The sequence below is a fragment of the Chlamydotis macqueenii genome, chromosome 2, assembly GCF_036417535.1.
Source record: "Chlamydotis macqueenii isolate bChlMac1 chromosome 2, bChlMac1.mat, whole genome shotgun sequence".
Classification (NCBI taxonomy): Eukaryota; Metazoa; Chordata; class Aves; order Otidiformes; family Otididae; genus Chlamydotis; species Chlamydotis macqueenii.
The window spans coordinates 5,300,122-5,317,343 of record NC_141557.1 but is presented as its reverse complement, the minus strand read 5'-3'; the positions used below and the strand labels follow the sequence as shown (position 1 = coordinate 5,317,343).

General features: G+C 50.2%; 1 protein-coding gene across 1 annotated transcript; it reads right to left on the bottom strand.

The window, feature by feature from the left end:
* Window positions 1-761: 761 nt before the first annotated feature.
* Window positions 762-16,585, bottom strand: CSRNP1 (cysteine and serine rich nuclear protein 1). Its single transcript, XM_086742386.1, has 5 exons — window positions 16,483-16,585; window positions 8,930-9,125; window positions 6,341-6,600; window positions 5,677-5,973; window positions 762-4,695 (listed from the first exon to the last, which is right to left on the bottom strand). The coding sequence occupies exons 2-5, from the start codon at window positions 9,099-9,101 to the stop codon at window positions 3,709-3,711; spliced, it is 1,716 nt and encodes a 571-aa protein (XP_086598512.1). The 5' UTR covers window positions 9,102-9,125; window positions 16,483-16,585; the 3' UTR covers window positions 762-3,708.
* Window positions 16,586-17,222: the final 637 nt, after the last annotated feature.

Sequence of the window (17,222 nt, the reverse complement as noted above, 5' to 3'; positions counted from 1 at the left end):
AGTCTCTCCCGGCCAAAATGTGGTGGTTTAGCTTAAAATTTGAAAGGAGGGGCTGGCACTGGAAAGCAGGAGATCCATCCCTGGATGAAGCCAGAGGGACTTTGGGCACCCCTTGTACACCTCCAGCTGCCCCAAGAGCCTCTCCTGTGTGACCTCCCAGGGCTTCGGCGGTGTTCCCCACTGAGTTTCAATGTTGAGGTAACATTGAGGTTGTGATAGACCTGGGGACACACCTTGCAGGCTACCTGGGAAGCCCCCGACTCTTTGCATGCCCAGCTGCCACACGTGGAGGAAGGCTCCGCGGGGATGGATGAGCTGCCTCGGCTCCATGCTTCCTCTGGAAAAATGTCCCCTTCACTCTGGCGACCAACCCTATGGCTGATTTCCCACTCTGGAACTGGCCCCATACTGGTGCTCGGGCTGCCACCGTGCCTTTCCTCTGTGTGAGGGCATGGGGATGCTCTTCCCTGGGCTGCTTTTGGAGTCGGTGAGAAAAGCAACAGGGGTCCCCAAGCTCAGGAGGAGCCTCTTGGAAGACACCAGGCTGGGACAATGGCTGCTCTTGCCCTGGTAGGATGCTCCCATCTCAGCACCTGGGGTAGGAACCCCAGGGCACCCATTAGCTTCAAAAAGGGTCAAAAAAGCTAAAAATAACAACAACAACAAAAAAAAGAGCAACTATGACATACAGGGCAGCGTACACACCCTTCATCCAAATTTCTGAGCCACGGTAAAGGATAAACAGGGTGAAGACACTGCCGTATTCAAACAAAATTCTTTTATTGAAAGTGTAATGGAAATTTCTTCATATTGCTCTGATGAAATGAGAGACAGCAGCTGTAGACAAATATGCTTTTTTTTTTATAAACAAATGCAAATGGATAAGGTAAAAATAAAGCATTTTTTTTAACTTGTACCTTTTAAGCAACATAATCACAATATATACACAAAGAAAGCTAAAATAAAGCTATGTTGAAACCAAAGCGTTTCAATCAATACATTAGATAATTACAGATTGTGTCAATAAATACCCAGTTTTTAAACTGTTTAACAGGCAACTTTTTACACAGATACCAAGAAGAAAAAAAAAATTATATATTTACAATTCAGTGCCCTGGGGGGGAAAAAAAAAAGAAAAAAAAAATCTTTTTTTTTTCTTTTTTGGCACCAACACAAATAAAAAGAATAAATTATAGAAAAAAATCCACAAAGGCGGGAGTTCATCCCCGTCATTCATTTAAAAAATGTGTGTGTATATATATATATAAAATATATGTATATATTTTATATATATAAATATATATATATGCAGAGAAACCTAGGAATGTTACAAAATATATTAGTGCCAATAAATACAGAACGGTACCAGACTTTCAACTGTCAGTATTCTTGATGCAGTCTGAAGGATAGAAACTACCACCTAGGAGATAACTGACGGGGATTTTTCAGTCTAAAGAAACGACGCCAACGACAACAACAAAATAATAATAATAATAATAATAATAATATATATATATCCAGGAAATCCTCCATCTGCCAGTAGTATTCCTACAGTCGCCCTCCTGCCCGGCGGGGAGGTCCCCGGGGGCGATGCTTCGCGGGAGGATGCAGCAACGAGCGCAGGGCGAGCACCCGCTCACGGCCACGGCGGGTCAGCTCCGCTTCCAAGTTGACCGGCTCAATACCAGAGAAGATGTACAATTAAATAGTAATAATAATGATTAAAAAAAAAACCCAAACAACCCAGCCTTCGCCACTTCTGTACGCCAGGAGTTTCCTAAATTGCCAGCGGGTTTGCACGAGGCGCCTGTGGAATAGCAGGTACCCAAGAGCACCATCCCTGTCAGTGGGGATATAAACAGTTCAGGCAATGGAAAAATCCTCAAATCCATATTTTGGGAACTGTTCCCTTGTCTGGGTGTCTCTGCACCCCCACGATCTCCCCCCAGCACCCCTCTGCCAGGGCAGTGGGGCTGCGACGCCAGAGCTGCCGCCTCCCCCCCGCTGTGGGCACCACCAGGAATCACTCCCATCACCAAATCCCACACATTCCAAGGCGGGGGTTTAAAGCCAGTAGGTTCTAAAGTTTCTGAAGTTCTTTTTTTTTTTTTTTATCCTGCTGGCGTAGGCACTTAGTGTATCACTGACGTACAGATTTTATGTCCAGTTACATCTTGTGGCCAAATAGTGTCATGTTCTCAGACCGATTTAAATAGCAAAAGGCCAAGAGGGCCTCCAATACCCTTCCTAAATGATTTCTCTCATTCTAAAAACCAAAAGCCTTCAAGTTTTTCCTTGCATTGTTTTTCCAGGCATTATTTTTCCTTCCCTCTAAAACCGTACTCAAAGGATAAGTAACCCAATAACCTTCATATCCATCTATTTTACTTGATTTATCCCATTTACCTATTTAAAAAAAAGAACAGTATAAACAGTCTGACCCACAGGATTTTGGAGCTGCGATACCCTCGACGTCGGGGACTCCTAAGGAGCACTTGCTGAGGAGCGTGAGCAGAGTTTTGCCCTCCCAAAGCCCCCCCAGGGCTGCGAAGGTCCCTCTCCTTACACCCCCCACCTCCACAGCTAACGGTTCCTCTGCATATTCAGGCACCATAATTGATCAGGGAAAGATCTCATGGCCAAATCCTTAGGAAATTAAATAAATTATAAAATAATTTATGAAAAGGGTTTAGGGGTTGGGGGGTTTTTTTTGTTGCTTAAATAGAGCGAGTTCATGTTATTTCTTGAATAGGTGAAGGTTTTGCTTGTTTTGCTCTCCACAGTGATATGACAGAGATCAGACACCATCATCACATCTACTGGAGGGCTGACAGAAACCAAAGGACGCTGCACGAACGCTGCCCCTGTTCCTCCCCTCCCACCCGCTTGCATTCAGCTCTTTTAGAAATGTGAAGACTAAACAACCAACACCTTTCAGACTCAGAAAAAAATAGGGTCATCTTTAGGATGGGTGCTGCTGAAGACCTTATTGCCCTTCCAGGTCATGGATAAACCACAGTGCTATTCATGTACTACAGGTAGAAAATAAATAAATACAGATATATTATGCAAAAAAATATGATTGTACACATAATACATCTGAGGTATTACCAATTTAAATAAGGTTTCACGCTAGTTCAAGCTTCGGTGGGTAGTTAAATTCTGGAATTTGCAATAAATAGATGAAGAATGGTTATGTATATAGTGTATGGATCTCTTCTGTAAACCTTTTCCGATTTAAACGTAAGAGCACGTTGGACTAACTCTTAGGCAAACCACAAATTTTCACAATAAATACAGCTTCAAAAAGTTGTCTTAAAAAGTTCCTGCAAGACTGAAACGTTTCTAGAAGGGGCTGTGTGTACGACTGGCAACGTTAGCGAGGAGTATTTCTCAACAGGTCTTCTCATACAAAACACAAGGAAATTCATACATGAAAGTCTTTTTCCCTCCCTCCCCACCCCACCATGAAAGTTTAGAAATTTTTGCACAAACAGCGAGAGAACTGATTGTAGCTGCAGTATGTCAAAACGTCCACGTTCTATAAAGACCAAAAATAGTTTGTTTGCTTAGAAAGTCTTATTATTGTTGGTTTTTCCTCCTTAGTCTTGAGTAGCACATCATCCTTTCAGCGAAAGTTTGCCCATCCGATCACTCCTTGGTTTTCCTTTTGGCGCTGGTCCTTCCCATCCCAGCCATATGGGCATTTCACACTTTCACTGTTTCCATCAGTGATGACTTGATGGCATCCTCCAAAAGCTGATTGTCTGTGAAAGGGGCTGGGGTTTCGGGGACGGATTCGGACAAACCGATGAGGGACTCCAAGAAACAGGAGCCCTGATCTCCGGCTTGCGGGAAGCCGGGGAAATTAGGCAACTGAAATTGTAACGCTGAGAAGTTATCGAGGTTCTCGTACTCCTTTAAGGAGTTGTAAAGGGGTCCCAAGTTATAGTCTGAGAAGGACTGGAAGAAATCCAAGGAGTCACAGGAAAGGCTGAGGTCAGCGTAGCTCTTGGAGCAGGGCTCGGCCGGGGATGAGGCGCAGCAGGACAGCCCGTCGCACCGCGCGTGGGTGGTATCCTCCAGCAAACCCCCGCTGTCCTGGTTGGCATTCTCATCCAGGCACTCAGAGAGGTGGGACAAGTGGCCGGGGACAGGCTTGGCCTCAACACCGTGGTGGTCCTCAATGAAGAAGTCAGTGGGGTGGAAGCAGCTCAGGTCATCCTGGCCACGGCTGCCCTCTTCCTCGGCGTCCGAGTCGTTGAAGTGGAGGATGCGTGCCAAGCCGTCGTCATCCACGTCCGACTGGGATTTGTCAGAGGGGAGGCTCTCGTAGGGCTCCTCCAGGTCCTCGCTGGGGTGGGAGGAGATGGAGGAGTCCGTCATGTCGCTGCTGCAGCTGTTCTCCCCCAACGCCTCCAGGTCGGGGCTGAACTGAAAGGCGGGCACCAGTGGCACTGCACGCTCCTCCAAAGAGTCCTTCCCCACTGCACATCCCAAGGGTGGGAGCCGCTCCCGAAACGGGGGCTCGGCCTCCGCCGCCGTCTCGCTGCTCTGCTGCTGCTTCTCCAGTTCCAGCTTCATGATGGTGTGGATGAAGTGGGTCTGCACGCGGGCCTGGTTGAACTCGATCCTGCCCTCGGTGTTTCCGCAGCCATCCTTGGTGCAGCCGCAGGGGAAGGAGGTGTGGTCCATCTGGCGTGGGGAGAAACAGAGGTGGAGGGTTAGGACCAAACCTGATGGCACAAAATCGAAACAATCCACAACTCACCCACCCTGAGAAACCAACAGCTGAGGGTTTTAAAAGCGGATTTGATACTTCATCCGTATCATGAGCTTCTGCCCCTCACTGAGACAAGGACAAAGTGCTCAACAGGCATCTACAGGACCTTCATGTCCCTGTAACCAGCAGCCACTAGAGGGGGGCTGTGACACGCACAAAGAGCACCCATCCACCTGCACCCATCTGTGCACCCAACCCACACCACCCCCAGCCCGCAACCATGGCATGGAGGGAGCAAGAGGCACCCAGAACTGGGAATGTGGCTCCCCAAAACAGCTGGGCAGGCACCCATAAAAAATGAAATGCACAATACAATAAGCTAATTGAATATAGAGGGATTATCCTGCTTTGCAGGCGGTCTGCATAGGTAGCTGTGGGCCAACGCTCAGCTGACACTCCCACGTTTGCCTGAGCACGCTGGGAGTTGTAATATACACCATGGGGAAAAAAAAAACTAAAAAAAACAAACAAAACCAAAACACTAGGAGGGGAGGAGAAATCGCAGCATCGTGTGAGGAACAAGAAGCTTTTGTCTGCCAAGACGTTCCCACATGGCCCACCTCCAACAGGAGACCGAGCAGGCACGGCTCTCGTGGACACGGCGAGCGCGTTCACGCCGCAGGCTCAGGCACATTCCCACGGCTGCAACGGCAGCACGTGGATGGCTGCAGGTGTGACTTGGGAAGCTGACACTTTCAAGCAGCATCTGCCTCGCAGCCTGGGGAGCATCTCCAAGAGCTTTTCTCGTCTGCTTTGCTCCAAGCACAGGTGGGAACAGATGCATTTTACAAGCTGCCCTAAGTCTTTTTGGCTTGCTCAAAACCCTGCTCCTTTAACACAAAGGTCAGCTGGAGCCGTGGCTTTTCCCCTGTGCCCAGAGGCGAGGGCAGTACCTGACATTTAATGCCTGCCAAGCTGCAGCTGCAGGTCTCCGGGTCGCAGACCTCCCGGCAGTCGCAGCCGCAGTCCTCCCGGGACAAGCGGATGTTGTGCAGCTCCCGCTTCTCCTCCTTGTCAATCTTCTTCACCCCCACGGCTTTCAGCAGCGCGCGTCTCTTCTTGGCCGGGTAGGGCTGGAGGAAGAAGCCGTCCTCCAGGTCCACGTTGCTGACGTCGATGTCGTCGTCAGAGATGTCGTCGATGGTGAGCCGGTTGGCCTCCTCCGACTCCTTCGTGCCGTTCATGGTTAGCTGAGGGCAAAAAACAGGTAAAACATTAGGGACTTGTTGGGGACATCAAGCCATCAGCAGTCCCAGGTCAGGAGAAAGGCAGGATCTGTCCCTCACAGTTGCCAACCCCAGGACTGGAATCTGTGTCAGAGCCCCCAGAGACCTGACAGACACCTGACGTGTGGAGTTCAGCATCTCTTCCACCACTTTTCAAAGGTGGAGAACCAAGCTGAAAAATCCCACATGAGAGCCTGTGTTTTTTTGGAGACCCAAACGGCGTTAAGGACTGACGCCCCTAGGTCTCAGAGAAAGGCCTGTACTAAAAATTGGCCATTTAACTAACAAAATCCACCTGCTCCTCACCAGCCAGCCCCATGCTCCTACTCACTTTCCATTTCAATGCTTCCAACTTCTCTTCTTTTAATTTCTCTTCGAGTTTCTCCCGACGAACGTTCTCCTGCTCTTTTGAAAACTCCGCTAGCGTGAACTGCCGGGAGGAGCTGTGTTTGCTCACCATCCCCAGGGTACAGCCCCCGCGACTAGGCACGCTCGTGAACCCCTGGCAGCGTGGGAAGTAAAACACAGTGACCCGGTCAAACTCCACATTGTTCTTCTTTAGTCGCTTGGATTTCTTCAGGATAGATGTAGCTAAAAATGAGGGAAGAAAAAAAAAAGAAAGGCACAAAGTCAGTACTGCCATCTTGCAGAAGGGATAGAAATAAATTACAAACAAGCTGTAAATATTACAAACAGGCAGGACTTGCAATTACTCTCTCAACAGGGACATGATGGGACAAGGTTACAACATCACTGGATGGCTTTTGGTGTTTTAGCATCTAACGCTTCAAAGGTGGGATGAGGATGGAGACTAAGCCACGTCCCAATGCATCAGAGCCACTGAGCCGATTCACCCTCAGATTCACCCTCAGAAGCCTGCCGCTTCTCCTTCCCGCATGACTTCCTCCAGGAAACACACTTTTGTTTATTCTTCACATGCAGCAGAGCGTAACGAGCAAGTAACAAACCATCCTACGTGCCTGTCTTGCTCTAAACCCAAGCACCCTGCCCCACGTTCAGGAGCTCACAGTTCGCTCCGGGGATGCTGGCGCACCGACACTCCAGCGCTGCATGGCTCCAGCTTCCGTGGCACGGCAGAAAACAACCCAAACGGCTGTTTTTTCTGGTACTTCCTTTCACCATCCACTGGGAGGAACTACGAATCTATAGTTTATTCTCAAGAGCCTCATTCGAGAGCAGCTGCAAAGACGTTAATCTTTATGCAGGTGACTCCAGGGTAAACGCGGCAGTACGTGACTCTGGTTTATCTTAAACTGCTGAAACACGCCACACACCACTGAAAGCGTAGCCTCTCCAGAGATAGCTGGTTCTGCACATTTGCACATGCAAACGTAGCAGATGGAGGTGGACCAACTCATCAGGGCAGCTTTGGAGTCAATGGGTTTCCACGAATGTAGTCAGCCACGGAAAGCAAAGCGAAACGCAAGGGTACAGGGTTACAAAGCTGCTTTTTCTGCTGTGTCTCCACACAAATTCAGTGGTGGGGTTTTTTGGCTCCTTTCTCTGCTAAATGCACGGATGTCTTGGTTGCCACCATCAAGAACATGGAAGAAAACCAACCCAGAAAGGATGGGTGACTCCTGCTGAGCTGGGATCTGAGTCCCACCAAAAGGACAGCTGAAAACCCCAGGGGCTCAGCTGGTTTGGCTGGCCCTGAAGGCTGGGAAAGTGCAAGACCGGACAGTTAGCTGCACCCACATTTCACAAGTCTCACTTGCCAGAATATAGCATTTCAGTTTCATATGAAAGCCAAAAAAAAAAAAAAAAGCGTGTTCATCCAGCTGCGTCAGCAGCTTCCGCTAAATAGCTGAGGGTTTCACACTGGGCTCTGCAGTTGCTTTGATGATATCTTTGCGCTGCACGTTGCATTTTCATAATAACCTTGACTCAATCTCCTAAAACATTAGCTCTTTATCAAAAGGCAAGTTAACCACCGCAATCATCTATCGGCTGAGCTGCTGCACTTTGGCATTTGCTTCTCCCTCCCCACACCCCTCCTCCGAAATTGTTTTCCCATTCCTGACCCTTTTCCAATTGAGCCAGAGAATACAAAACGTTCATTGTTTTGTCACAAAACCTGGGAAGACAAGCAAGAATGAGACTTTTTATTATTACAAGACTTCTAAAGCCTTTTCAGACCACTGTGTGTTTGTGTATGTCTGCTAAGTGGACCTTAACTGCTATATACAGTGGGTGTTCAGTATCATTTACTAGGTTGGTCTATTTCTCCTTCATGAAGATGGTCCCCCATTGTATTTTTTATTTTTCCCTTCGCATGGCAGATGAAGGATTTTACAACCTTGTCTTCTGTGTGTTTTCCTAAAAGCTCACAAAACTGATATTGCTGGGAAAACAAAATAGCTTTTATCTGTACCAACAGCGGAGGCAATGTCAAACGTGTCATGTTCTTTGGCAAAGTACCCAACTTACGTAGGAAACGGGTTCTGAAATGGTAATTACGCTACTGGTTAATCATTTTTTAAAAACCAGCATTATGGGCCTTGGCTGTTTGTTTGGTTGTCGCCTATGGAATAGTTTGAAAGGGAACTGAGGGATGGTGGGATGGTCCTACAGCCCTGGCTTGGAGGCACCTGCATGTCTCTGCACACCCAGGTCCTTGGTTTTCTGTTCCTGGAAATTCAGACTTCAGCAAAAATGTTATAAAGGAATGATAACTGCAGGGAGGAAGGGCTGAGGAAGACTACCCTGAGGATACTGGCCAATTATAGAAACAATATAAATTGGTGTAATGACAGGGAGCTGGTGTTACGGCCACTTCCACCCCTGGAGGTGTGCTCCAAGGGGCTCTCTGCGCAGACAGAGGTGACAACCCACCATCGCGCTATAAAAAACCTGTGCATGGGTGATCCCGGGAAACGGGGCTGCCGGAGATACTCACGGGTGAAGCTGGGCGTTAAGGCAGAGCTGGGCTTGGGCTCTCCACGGGAGCTCTCCTCATCCGACTCCCAGCCCGAGGATGCCGAGGAGGAGAGGGGGGAGCAGGAGGAGGAGGAGCAGTAGGTGCTGTCATCTCCCAGCTCTTCGTACTTCCTTTTCAATACTCCGCTCATGGTGACGCCGTATTTTTCATATAACTGGAAAACAAAGGAGAAAAGCAAGATAAAGCACAGGAAATACTGGCAGTTCCTGGTGAAGAGCAGGATGGCTTTAACCCCAGCAAGGCTTCTCCATCAGATCCACCTGGCCATCCAAGTACGATTCCCAAAAAGCGCTCCCCACAAAAAAAAAAAAAAAACCCACACCTTACTGCCACACCCTGTGCACACCTGCTGAATTTCTCTCCCATTTCACGACGCTGCAGAAGAATTGACTATCACAGACAACAAACTGTCCAGAATCCAATTCAATCAACACAAATGTTATCAAACAACGAGTATTACATTTTGCTTACTAATTCTTTGATGTTAACTCCTTACCCAGCTCGCTTTCCATGCAGTTACAGCTGTAAGGTCTTGCTAATTACAAAAATAAGCCAGTTTGCAGAGAACAATCTGTTAGCATGATTTACTTGCTACAGCCCCCTGGGGAAACAGACTTATTAAATGAAGCACTGAAATACAAATATATCAACTGTGAAGAACAGCCCTTCTCCTCACGCTGCCTTTCATAGTCAGTCCTCCATTCAATAAGCTATTCTTGTTTAGGCTGGGTTATGTATCAAGCATAGTAGCAATTAAGAACAACGCAGCTAATTAAAAACAAAGGAGCTCTGTACTCGCCTAGATTCCTAAATTTCCTGCGTGCTTTTCCCCTGCTCATCTTAAAGAAAAACAAAACAAAACAAAAAAACCAAACTTCTTGCATCTTTTAACCTTTGCTTTTGTTTTGTTTGTGGGGTGCTTGTCTCCTGAAATTGCACAAAAGCTACACTTGGTGCAATTTTTTTGCCTACAACAGGCCAATGGGTATGAGAGCCCACCTAACCTGGGACGCTCTTGCACAGACCATGAATTCTTTGTCCTTTTAGACGCTGGCAACACCGCACCAGATGCCCCTGCTTCTGTAGAAGTCACTGATGGATTATTTTGAAGCCAGTCAGCCATACCCAAAGCTGAGAAACAGGCTGCTGCTGGAGGAGTGATTCATTTCGACCCCATCCCACCGGGCTGTCAGGCACAGCCATGGTGGGAGAGATGCAACCCCAGCCCAGAAACTCCCTGCAGCAAGGAGGGGGGAGCCCCAGCAACGGCTGCAGCCTCCCTGGCGCGTGGATAAAACCAGAGGTAATACCCAAACCTAAAGCATCCCTAAAACACAGATCACACCGAGACAGACACAGCCCCAGGATGGTGAAAGTGTAGGTATGGGGGTGCCAGACACCCGGTCCTGGTCCCACCAGCTGAAACTCCTCCACCGGCCAAATTTGTTCTTTGTAACCGTAGCACTTTCGCACCCTCTTTTGCATGTCTGAAGTTAATTTAAGTCTCTGGAAAAAAAAAAAAAAAAAAAAAAAAAAAAAAAAAAAAAAAAAAGAACAAAAACCACTAAACCCACCCTCCTGACAGCCCTGAGCAAGTGGCACAGAAACCGCGCTGGCTTCCAAACCTCCTCATGATGGGGTTTTCAGAATCTCAACAGCACCGCACAGCAACCCCACGCAGGACAGGAGCGCACGCGGTGCCTTCCAAGCCCACGCCAGCCCTCCTTCATTATGTTTACCAACAGCTTCCCAGGAGACAATAGTCCCCTAAAAGGTCAAAAAAAAAAAAAAAATATCCCTGGATGAAGCCGTTCCTCAGCCTGAAGAAGTTAATCATTCACTGCAACACACGCCTACGGGGCTGCTGCACCCCCACCCCAAAGCTGGGGTCCGGGGTGAGGCCAACCCCTCCATCCTCCTCCTCCTCCTCAGCAGTCCCAGACCTGCAGGTGGGTTTTGCCAAGGAGGAGTTGTTGTTGTTTTTTAGGCCTTAATCCAAAACAGATGGGGAGAAGGTGGATCTGGCCAGGCTCCAGCCCCAGCAGCACATGTCCTACCTGACACCTGGATTAACCCCTTTCCTGCCAAAGCAAAGCTTGCAGGCAGCCACGACGCCCAAACCAGCTACTTGGCTGCATTTACAATTTTTATTTTGTTAAAATAAACATTATTTTTGTTAAATTTTTAGGTGCCTTCTGTGCTGTCTCACGTTTGCTTTCAAGAAACAACCAGGAGCAAGGAAACCCCTGCAAATCCATGGCAGGGATCCCAATCAAAGCCTGGGCTGCAGCCAGAGGTGTGCTCATCCCAGATGACCCTATTGTCCACCTGGAGCAGCCAAAAACTTTGAAAGAAAACTAATTAAAAAAAAACAAACAACAAAACACCCACATGTGGCTTCAAAGAGCATCACTTCACACTGCAGAGCAACCGCTCGCTGCTCCGAAGGACACCTCCGGTGTTGCCGGTGAAGGATGTCATTGCCCAGCCAAGGGAAGGAGAAACCAGCTCCCCAAAAAGCCCATAGACACACGTCCACAGCAAACGCCCTTGGAGATGCGATGCTGACCACATCCAAGCCTTGCGGGAGACACCGGAGGGTGGTGGAGCAGCCAAGGTCACACCGCTGAAATGGGGATAACTCCCAGGTCCAGACCAAAAAAAAAAGCAGCTCATGTGGCATCTCTTTCCACCAGGATTTACCTGGTCTGCAGGACTCCCAGAGAAGGGAGAAGGTGGACACAGGGACGCTGCAGAGTGCTGCAGCCCTGATGCTCAGGTCCCCTGGAAAACCCAAGAGCGGCCTCCCCCCAAACCACACAGCAATTAAAAACGAAGCGTTTTCCTCAAGAGAGCTGAATCAACACCAACACCAAGCCAGAGCCAAGGCAAGCTGTGTACAAGATAGTGCAATTTTTTTTTTTTTTTTCTTAAATACTGCCATCGTTGATCAACCATGTCTGGCAGAAGGATGAAGGGAGGTGTGTGCATCTCCCATCTCTGAGAACAAGCCCACACCTTTGGCATGCTGGCTTATTCAAAACACCTATTGTTTTGTTAATGTGAAGTAGATGTCGTGCAAATGAGGATTCTCAATTAATGGGAAAAAGCTGGTGAACCTGTTGCCCATCAGCCAAAACACATTAATTTCCCCCCCAGAATGCCTTCCTCCTCTTTGCTGATTTACAGCCCTGACGTTTTCCAGGTCAAGTTTTCAAACCCTTCTCAGGAGCTACAGGTGATGTAGTGGGGCTGCACCCATTGCTGTCTACTTGTATCCACCTCAAAAAAATCCTCCCAGCGAAGGTTTCGCTGTCACGGTAGAGACAATCCTCTGCTCTCCTCGCCCCAGCACTTGGGAGCAGAATCCACGCCAGCGACTTGAACCTTGAGAGCCGTGTCGCCGAAACCACCGGCCGCGCAAGCCAGAAAAACCCAGAGGCCAATTCAGATGGCAATTAAAATATCCTCGCTCTGTAACTCTGCAAGCAATCTTAAATCCACATCGGTGTCTTACAAAGAAGTCATAAAAATGTGCACAGCAGCATGAAAAAAAAAAAAAACATATATAAATACATATCTGTGCTTGCCATTGCAAATCTCTGCAGGCACCACCAAGCACAGGATTTTACCACCTTCTCCTTCTCTTTTTTTCCTTTTTTTTTTTTTTTTTAACATAACCTGAAATAAAATAATCCTATCTTCCTTTTAGTTGCCAAAAAAGACATTCTGTTCTTGGCTAAGACTTCTTACTCATCTATTTTACTGAAAACAGCTTTTGGAACAAGTACATAATGCAATGGATCAAACCCGCAGGAATTCCTCTCTGGCACCAGAACTCCCACTATCCTGGGAATACTTTCTAACAAATATTTAGCCCAGATGTGCATTCCTTTCTTTTTCTCTCCCTCCTTTTTTTTTTTTTTTTTTTTTTTTTAAAGCATTAAAGTTTGGGTGGGGGGAGCGGGGGGTGGCCATCTAGTTGCGGGGGGGGGGGGGAATCGAATCCGCAAAGTCTCATTTCTGGCGCCCGGCAAGTCGCAGGGTGAAGCCCTACCACACTGGAATGCAAGGAATTAATGTTTTAACTATCCTCCTCTTGGACGACATCTCAACAGTAAATATTTCGAGTAATTTAGATTTAAGAAGGTTTGGCATTTGTTTAGCCAAGCGCAGAGGAAGGCAACTAGAAGCCCTGCCAGTGTCCAGTCAGTCTGTTTATAAGAAACCGCACAAAGAAGCGCCGTGGCTTTGTGCAGAAGCATGCAGAGATGTTTCGGCGTCGCGTTTTGGGGCTGTCTATGTGCTTTGCCCGGCGCAGGCGAACTCAGCGGCGCGAGCAAAGGAAAGGAAACTTCTCCCAGCAAGTCCAGCTGCTGCGCCTGCTTGTGCCGCAACGCCCGTGGTATTGCAGAAGAACACCTACGAGCAAGGGTATTTTAAATTTTGAGGTTTCAGTTGGTGGAGCATCCTCAAGGATGGAAGGATCCCAAATCTGTGCATGGGCTATTGAAGGCAAACTTTCTTCTGCAAAGCAATTTGGGTAAAAACAAAACAAAAAAAAAAACCAACCAACCCAAACCTCAGTGCGATGCACTGAAAGTATTTATTTTCCAGTGACTTTTTAAGCCAGTCTGCCAACTTTACAAGCCCAGCCGTCTGCCTGCAGCCTGGGAAGCCAAGGTGGACTCTTCCTGGCATACCGGGATGAGGGATCAGGCGCCGGGAGCGAGTTAACAATTCCACTGAGCCCTGAGTCAGAGCAGCTCCCGCTCCCTCCCCCAGAGCCACAGTGGCTGTGCAGGTCTAGCAGGAGTAAACATTGGTTTAAAAAAAAAAAAAAAAACCACACCGCATATTTCAGCCAGGTATGGCTCCAAAGGCGACTCGCAGAGCAAACCTGGGCGAGTTTTTGGGGTCGGTGTTTATTTGCACGCCATTGTTTCTTGCGGGTCTGGCAACCTCGGTGCAAGTATTGCCAAAAACTGGTGCAGAGCCGAGCTTCCCGTTTAGTTATCCCAGATATTCGATGTCTAACAGCACTGGTGATTCCAGTAACGCCTCTGGGTTACTTCATAATCCCTGCGCTATCAACACTGATTCATCACGCGTTCATTTAACTATTTTAATTCTTTGCATATTTACTTAAGTGGTTTCCCCAGTGCCGCTGTGACAGCCTCCACGATGACACCACTTCCCAATTTCGGGGCTGACTGGGATCATCCCATCGGGACCCACCGGGGAAAGGTCCCGCACGTGTTCCCAGCCACGCAAGCCGCGCTTTTCCAGTTCAGACCAGATTATTTTCACCCAGCTGGGTCTAAGGTTTCATAACCTTGCTCCGGTTAAAAATAGCCTCTGCCTACGATGCAACAGCAAAACCCAGCGCACCCCGTGCCACCGAACAGGAGCATGAATCAGTTCATAGCACCACAGATTTTATTCTCCTGCCAGAGACTGAACAGGCAAAACGCTTTCCCTGGGAAGAGCATCAGAAGTGCTTACTCCATCTACTAATTTTCAGAAGGCCACAAAAAAAAAAAAAAAAAAAAAAAAAAAAAAAAAAAAGGCTTTTCAAGATTTTTCTATGGAGCCCTTATATCTCACTGACAGCTTGAAAGGTAAATAAGAAACATTAGCAAATACATCAAAGGTTATCTGACACGACCCGAACGGAACGACGTTCAAATGTACTCGGCGCAGATTGTGCTGCAATAAATATGAAAACAGCAAAGTGTGCTTTGTCTAGGAAAATCCTCTATTTGATTACACCTCATGAATAATTCACACCAGGTTTCCATATTTGTCCTCCTGTAGGTACACGCTGTGCGTTACCTTGCCTGCTATATATACGCACGCGTTTCCTGCGCTGAATTATTAAAGGCTTGCCGGGAGCTGCAGAGCCTCTCCGCGCGGAGAACAAACGCGCCGTCCCGAAAATAAACCCCTCAACCTTGACGGGCTGCATCTGCAAACTGCTCAGCAGAGGGAAATAAAAAAATAAAATATCGTTGGAAAAAAAATTAAAAAAAAAAAAAATAATAACTGCTGATCGGTTTGCTGTAACGGATGAGAGGAGTCTGGGGTCTGTAGGTGGCCACGGTGGGTTTCTCTCCATCCCACCGAGGTGGTGTCACTACAGAGGTTTGGAAGGCTCGGCTGCTTTGGGAAAGGGCTTTCCCGATGTGTCAGCCCCTTCCCACAGCGACATTCTGTCACTCCAGGGTGACACACACTTTGGAGAATGGAGGGGGGGGAGGAAGAAGCCAAAAAAAAAAAAATCACCACACTGAGAAAATTTAGTAGTTTGGGTTGGGGTTTTTTTTTTCTTTTTTTTTTTTTTTTTTCCTTTTTCTCAGGTGAGCAGTAAAAGCCCTGATTTTTGATTTCGGGCAGCGGCGAGGGGGGTGCCCCGCTCCCCGTCCGTCGGTCCATCCGTCGGTCGGTCGGTAGGTGTTGCTGTAGCGACGGGGAAAGCATCTCCAGCCCAGCAGATTTGGGGAAGAGCGAGCCGGCAAGGCTCCCCCCCGACTCCACACACACTCCCCCGTAAGCCTTTCTTTCAACATCAGAAAATTGGAACCGCGGCCGAAAAGATGGAGCAGAGCCGTAACTGACGGGAGGGTGGGGGGGGCGGGGGGGCGGAACTCAGCGCTACTCCAAATAAACGCACAGGGATTTCTATGGAAATACACCGCAGCGTTTTGTCCCGAGGAGAAGGTGCGGGAGGGTCGGGGAGCAGCGAAGCCCCCCCAACCCCAACTCGGGGAACGCGGTCCCGCTCCCGCCCCCCGGGGGTCCCGCACGCTCCTGCCGGGCCAGCCCAGCCCCGGCACCGGCGGGCTCCTCTCGCCCCCGGGCAGCAGCGGCACCGGCCAGACGGCGCCGCAGCGGCGCGACGGCCCCGGGTCCGGGCGGCGGGGAACCGGGATGGGACGCCCCCCCCACCCGACCTCCGACGGCGGGGAACCGGGATGGATCCCCGCACCACTAAAGACGGGGAACCGGGATGGGACGCCCCCACCCCCTTACACCGACGGCGGGGAACCGGAACGGTCCCCCTCCCCCCTACACTGACAGCGGGGAACCGGGATGGGACCCCCCCACCAACGGCGCGGAACCGGGATGGATCCCCTCCCCTCCACACTGACAGCGGGGAACCGGGATGGGACCCCCCCCACCAACGGCGCGGAACCGGGACGGACCCCCATCTCCGACAGCGGCACGGCACCGGGATGGATCCCCGCCTCCGACGGCGGGGCACCGGGAGGCGACCCCCCCACCCCACCCCTGACGGCGGGGAACAGCGACGAAACCGGGAGAACCGGGACGGGACCCCCCCCCCGCCCCCCAACTCCCTGACGCCGAGGCACCGGGACGGGCTCTGACCCCAAAACCCCGACAGCTGAGCACCTCAGCAGCCGCTGCACCGGTCCCCCTGACCCGCGGTGCCGGACGGCGGAGCGCGGACCCCAACCCCAACCCCTCCCGGCTTCCCCGGCCGGCCCTACCTGCGGCGGCTCCGGCGGTGCCTGGCGCGGCGCCTCCCGCTCTGCCGCTGCCGGGGCCGGGGCTGACGCCGCGCCGCGCTCGCGCTGCCCTTTTTCGTCAGTGGAAAACTCCGGGGCTCTGACGCAGGCGGTGACAGGCGCGGGGCCGGCGCGAGCCCGGCCCGCCCGGCTTCCTGCCCCCCCCCCCCCCCCTCCCCTCCCGCCACTGCCGCCTCCCTCCGGGCGGGGCGCTGAGTCAGGGCCGAGGGGACGGCCCCGCCCCCGGCACCGCGCTGGGAGGGGGCCACGGGGTGGGGGCGGGACACGGGGTGGTTTTTGGTAAGCAGAAAGGGTTGGGGGTGGGTCAGACGAGCGGGTGTGCGCCCCAAAATGGATGTGGGTCCCACGGAGGGGGGGGGTGTGTCCCACAGGGAGCTGGGGACTCGCAGGCATAGCTTGGACCTCAGGGTGGATTTGAGTCCCGCAAGGAGCTGGGGACCCACAGGCAGGATTGGTCCCCAAAACAGATTTGAGTCCCACAGGGAACTGGGGACCCACAGGCAGGATTGGTCCCCAAAACAGATTTGAGTCCCGTAAGGAACTGGGGACCCACAGGCAGGATTGGTCCCCAAAACAGATTTGAGTCCCACAGGGAACTGGGGACCCACAGGCAGGATTGGTCCCCAAAACAGATTTGAGTCCCGTAAGGAACTGGGGACCCACAGGCAGGATTGGTCCCCAAAACAGATTTGAGTCCCACA

Excerpts from the sequence above, each read along its gene's own strand:
- CSRNP1 (XM_086742386.1), bottom strand. The coding sequence starts at position 9,101 with ATGAGCGGAGTATTGAAAAGGAAGTACGAAGAGCTGGGAGATGACAGC. Across the intron at positions 5,974-6,340 it reads TGGAAGCATTGAAATGGAAA|CTAACCATGAACGGCACGAA; the intron begins GTGAGTAGGAGC and ends TTTTGCCCTCAG. Across the intron at positions 4,696-5,676 it reads TGGCAGGCATTAAATGTCAG|ATGGACCACACCTCCTTCCC; the intron begins GTACTGCCCTCG and ends TCCCCACGCCAG.